Source organism: Octopus bimaculoides, chromosome 29 (genome assembly GCF_001194135.2).
Source record: "Octopus bimaculoides isolate UCB-OBI-ISO-001 chromosome 29, ASM119413v2, whole genome shotgun sequence".
Taxonomy (NCBI): domain Eukaryota; kingdom Metazoa; phylum Mollusca; class Cephalopoda; order Octopoda; family Octopodidae; genus Octopus; species Octopus bimaculoides.
In genome coordinates this window covers 76916-80659 of record NC_069009.1, presented here as the reverse complement: position 1 = coordinate 80659, position 3744 = coordinate 76916, and the positions used below count along the sequence as shown (strand labels likewise).

The 3744-nt window shown below is 42.4% G+C and overlaps 1 protein-coding gene across 1 annotated transcript in view; it reads left to right on the top strand.

Moving 5' to 3' along the window:
• LOC106872456 (39S ribosomal protein L1, mitochondrial) overlaps window positions 1-1914 on the top strand; it is a 6705-nt gene extending 4791 nt beyond the window's left edge. Inside the window, exons 6-9 of the mRNA XM_014919465.2 lie at window positions 92-212; window positions 607-719; window positions 823-904; window positions 1445-1914. Of these exons, the coding sequence (XP_014774951.1) occupies window positions 92-212; window positions 607-719; window positions 823-904; window positions 1445-1680 (552 nt within the window). The 3' untranslated portion in view covers window positions 1681-1914. The remainder of the gene's footprint in view (window positions 1-91; window positions 213-606; window positions 720-822; window positions 905-1444) is intronic.
• Window positions 1915-3744: the final 1830 nt, after the last annotated feature.

Sequence of the window (3744 nt, the reverse complement as noted above, 5' to 3'; positions counted from 1 at the left end):
TATATATATATATATATATATATATATATATATATGACATCACCACCGCTATACAGCAATTTAAACCCTAAATTTCTTGTTTCAATTCCAGATAAAGTCTGAAGCCCTCTCTCGAAGTATGTACGATTATGTAGTCTGTACCCCTGACATCTATTCGGATCTTCTCTCCTATCGTCACATTTTTAAAGACAAATTTCCTCACCAAAAGCAAGGTAGGACAACATTGTCTCTCTCTATGCCTCTCTCTTTCTCTCTCTCTCCTCTCTTTGTATGTCTCTCTTTCTCTACTCTTTATAAGTAGTCTCTCTACTCTTATGTCTCTCTCCTTTATCTTTCTCTCTCTCTCTCTTCTCTCTTTGCTTCTTACTTTTCCTCTTGCTATCTGTATCTGTCTACAACAGTAAAGACCAAAATCCTTAATTCCCACGGGTCACACATCCCCCATATTCTCCCCTTGAATCTTTGAAATATAAAAGAGCAATTTATGATTCGAAACCCATCTTACTTTCCTGTTTTCTACCCGGTCCTTCTCACTCCCCCTCTCCTCCCACCCGGCCAACATTTAAATTTTAATATGACCACCTCTCCTCATCTCCATCTCTACAGGTACAGTTGGCACAGATGTGAAGACCATCATCACCAGCCTTATGAACGGTATTCAGTATGAGTGCAAAAAGACCTCCGAGGAGGCTGCCATAATGCAGGTAGCATTTGGAAAGGTATGGTGATTGACATTGTAAAATACTATCCAGCAACCCCTTAAATAATTGATGTGACATCAGAAGTTCCTACTAACACCCCAAATTTTTCTGTATTTTTCAGCTCAATATGGAAACTGAAGATTTGGTGAAAAATTTCCTTAAATTGGTTGATAAACTCTGTGTGAACCGTTCTCCCAACCTGAGTACGTAGATTATATTTGGCTTTTGGTACTCTCACAGTGTACATATGTATTCCTTTGACTGCATTATAGAGTTGCTATTGTCTCTTCTACTGTACTCTTATTTCTTTATCGCCCACAAGGGGCTAAACATAGAGGGGACAAACAAGGACAGACAGAGGGATTAAGTCGATTACATAGACCCTAGTGCATAACTGGTACTTAATTTATCGATCCCGAAAGGATGAAAGGCAAAGTCGACCTCATCGGAATTTGAACTCAGAACGTAACGGCAGACGAAATACCGCTAAGCATTTCGCCTGGCATGCTAACATTTCTGCCAGCTCGCCGTCTTTCTACTCTACTCTTCTGTATACTTCTCCTATTGTACCTATGTAATGACTTTTTTTCTGATATACTTAATATGCACACTAGTGTACCTCTTTTGTGTCCTTTTTGCTATTAATTGCATTGTTAGCTTCACTGTCCCCTCTGTAACAATGACTGCTGCCCCTGAACCGCTTTTGTATCCCTGTACTCTACTTGTGCTTTTCACTTTAACAGAACCTTTCATTACCAATGTGAAAATCATTGCTCCACCATCTGAGGAAGTGTTTCACGTTCAGGTGCAGAAGTACGTACCTGGATATGGTGTACCCGAGAAAAAGGCGGAGGAGACATCAACGACAATGAAAACAAAGGGAATGGAAGATGAAGAAGAGGAAGGGAGGAAGGACGAGAAGGATGAGGATAGCGATGATGACAACGATGACAGCAAAGATAGGTCAACAGTGAACTGAGTTGGACAGTCATTGGGTATAAACTGACCCTTGGTATTTGGTCATTCAGGACTGTCGTTGATGGACAGAACTGACATACATTGTCAGTGGTGGTGGCCAGTTCTGTTTGAATGACTTGTGAAAAGTTTTGTATTTTGATGGAAGGTGAGGTGTTGAAAAATGTTAAATAAATTTTGTTACTAGACGGAAACTGTAAGGAATCCTATGGAATTCAAAGATTCTGTCTTTAATTCATTTATTTTTATGCCTTTTTTTTTTCTTAATGTTTGCATGGGTTAGATGCATATGATATGAGGCACAGGTGTGGCTGTGTGGTAAGAGGTTTACTTCTAAACCACATGGTTCCATGTTCAGTCCCACCATGTGGCACCTTAGGCAAGTGTTTTCCTCTATAGTCTCAGGCCGACCGAAGCCTTTGTGAGCGGATTTGGTATACGGAAACTGAGAGAATCATATGTAGCGAGAGGCACAGGTGTAGCTCAGTAATAAAAAGTTTACTTCCCAATCACACGAGTCCAGGTTCAGTCCCACTGTGTAGCACCTTGGACAAGTGCCTTCTTCTATAGTCTTAGGCAAACCAAAGCCTTCTGAGTGGATTTGGTAGATGGAAACTGAAAGAAGCCCGTCATATATATTGTCTTCATCATCAGATCCAAGTTACCTGTGCAGGTGCATGGTGTACCACACACGGTACCACCCGGTGTAGGAATTGAAATCATGATCATTGTGAGTGCAACACCCTAAGCACTAAACTAATGTCTGTATGGTAAGAAGGTTGCTTCCCAATCACATGGTTCTAAGTTCAGTCCCACTGCATGGCACCTTGGGCAAAAATGTCTTCTATTATAGCCTCAGGCCAACAAAAGCCTTGTGTGTGGATATAGTAGACGGAAACTGAAAGAAGCCTGTCGTATAATAACTATATATGTATCTGTGGGGGTGAAGTGAACTGGAAGGAAAGGGCAAGTGGCGTCAACGGCCGAGGGGCCCCTACGGGCAGAGGAAAAGGAAATGAGCGAAGTAGCACCAGCGTGGGCAGCCGCAGAGAACCGACGTGTTTGGCCCCCCACTCAACCCCCATCATCACCGCTTGACAACTGGTGTTGCTGTGTTTACATCCGCCGTAATATAGCGGTTCGGCAAAAGATCTGATAGAATAAGTATAGACTTAAAAAATAAATTCTAGCGTCGAGTTTGCTCCAAGGCAGTGCTCCAGCATGACCGTAGTCAAACAAACGACTGAAAGCCAGTCAGAAAAGATAGACACAGGAGTGGCTGTGTGGTAAGTAGCTTGCTTACCAACCACATGGTTCCGGGTTCAGTCCCACTGCGTGGCACCTTGGGAAAGTGTCTTCTCCTATAGCCTTGGGCTGACCAAAGCCTTGTGAGTGGATTTGGTAGACAGAAACTGAAAGAAGCCCGTCGTATATATGTATATATATATATGTGTGTGTTTGTCCCCCCCTAACATTGCTTGACAACCGATGCTGGTGTGTTTACGTCCCCGTCACTTAGTGGTTCGGCAAAAAGAGACCGATAGAATAAGTACGAGGCTTCCAAAGAATAAGTCCCGGGGTCGATTTGCTCGACTAAAGGTGGTGCTCCAGCATGGCCGCAGTCAAAATGCCTGAAACGTGTAAAAGAGTACAGACGTACCGTGTGAGCCAAGGGACATAACTGCTACAGCAGCCTCTCTCTTGCTCAAAGCAAAATTTTCGAACAATGTCGCTGTAATTGATGTCGCTAAAGAAACAAATTGCAATTACTGCATTTTGTTTGTTTTTTTTCTATATATACTGTAATATTTTTAGATTTCGGTTTTTACCTGTCGGGAGGAGGAGGAATTTGGTAGGCGGGACACACGACGGAAGGGCTTTATTTACCTGTCTGTCTGTCTGCCTGTTTCTCCCCCTCTCTCTCTTTATCTATCTATCTATCTATCTATCCTTCTATCTATCTATCTAATTATCAGTCTGTCTGTCTCTCTCTCTCCCTATATCTCTTCGAAACGCCTGTGTTAAAACTGGGGTAGCTGATGAAGGAAAATGTTCTCTATGTGGCTTG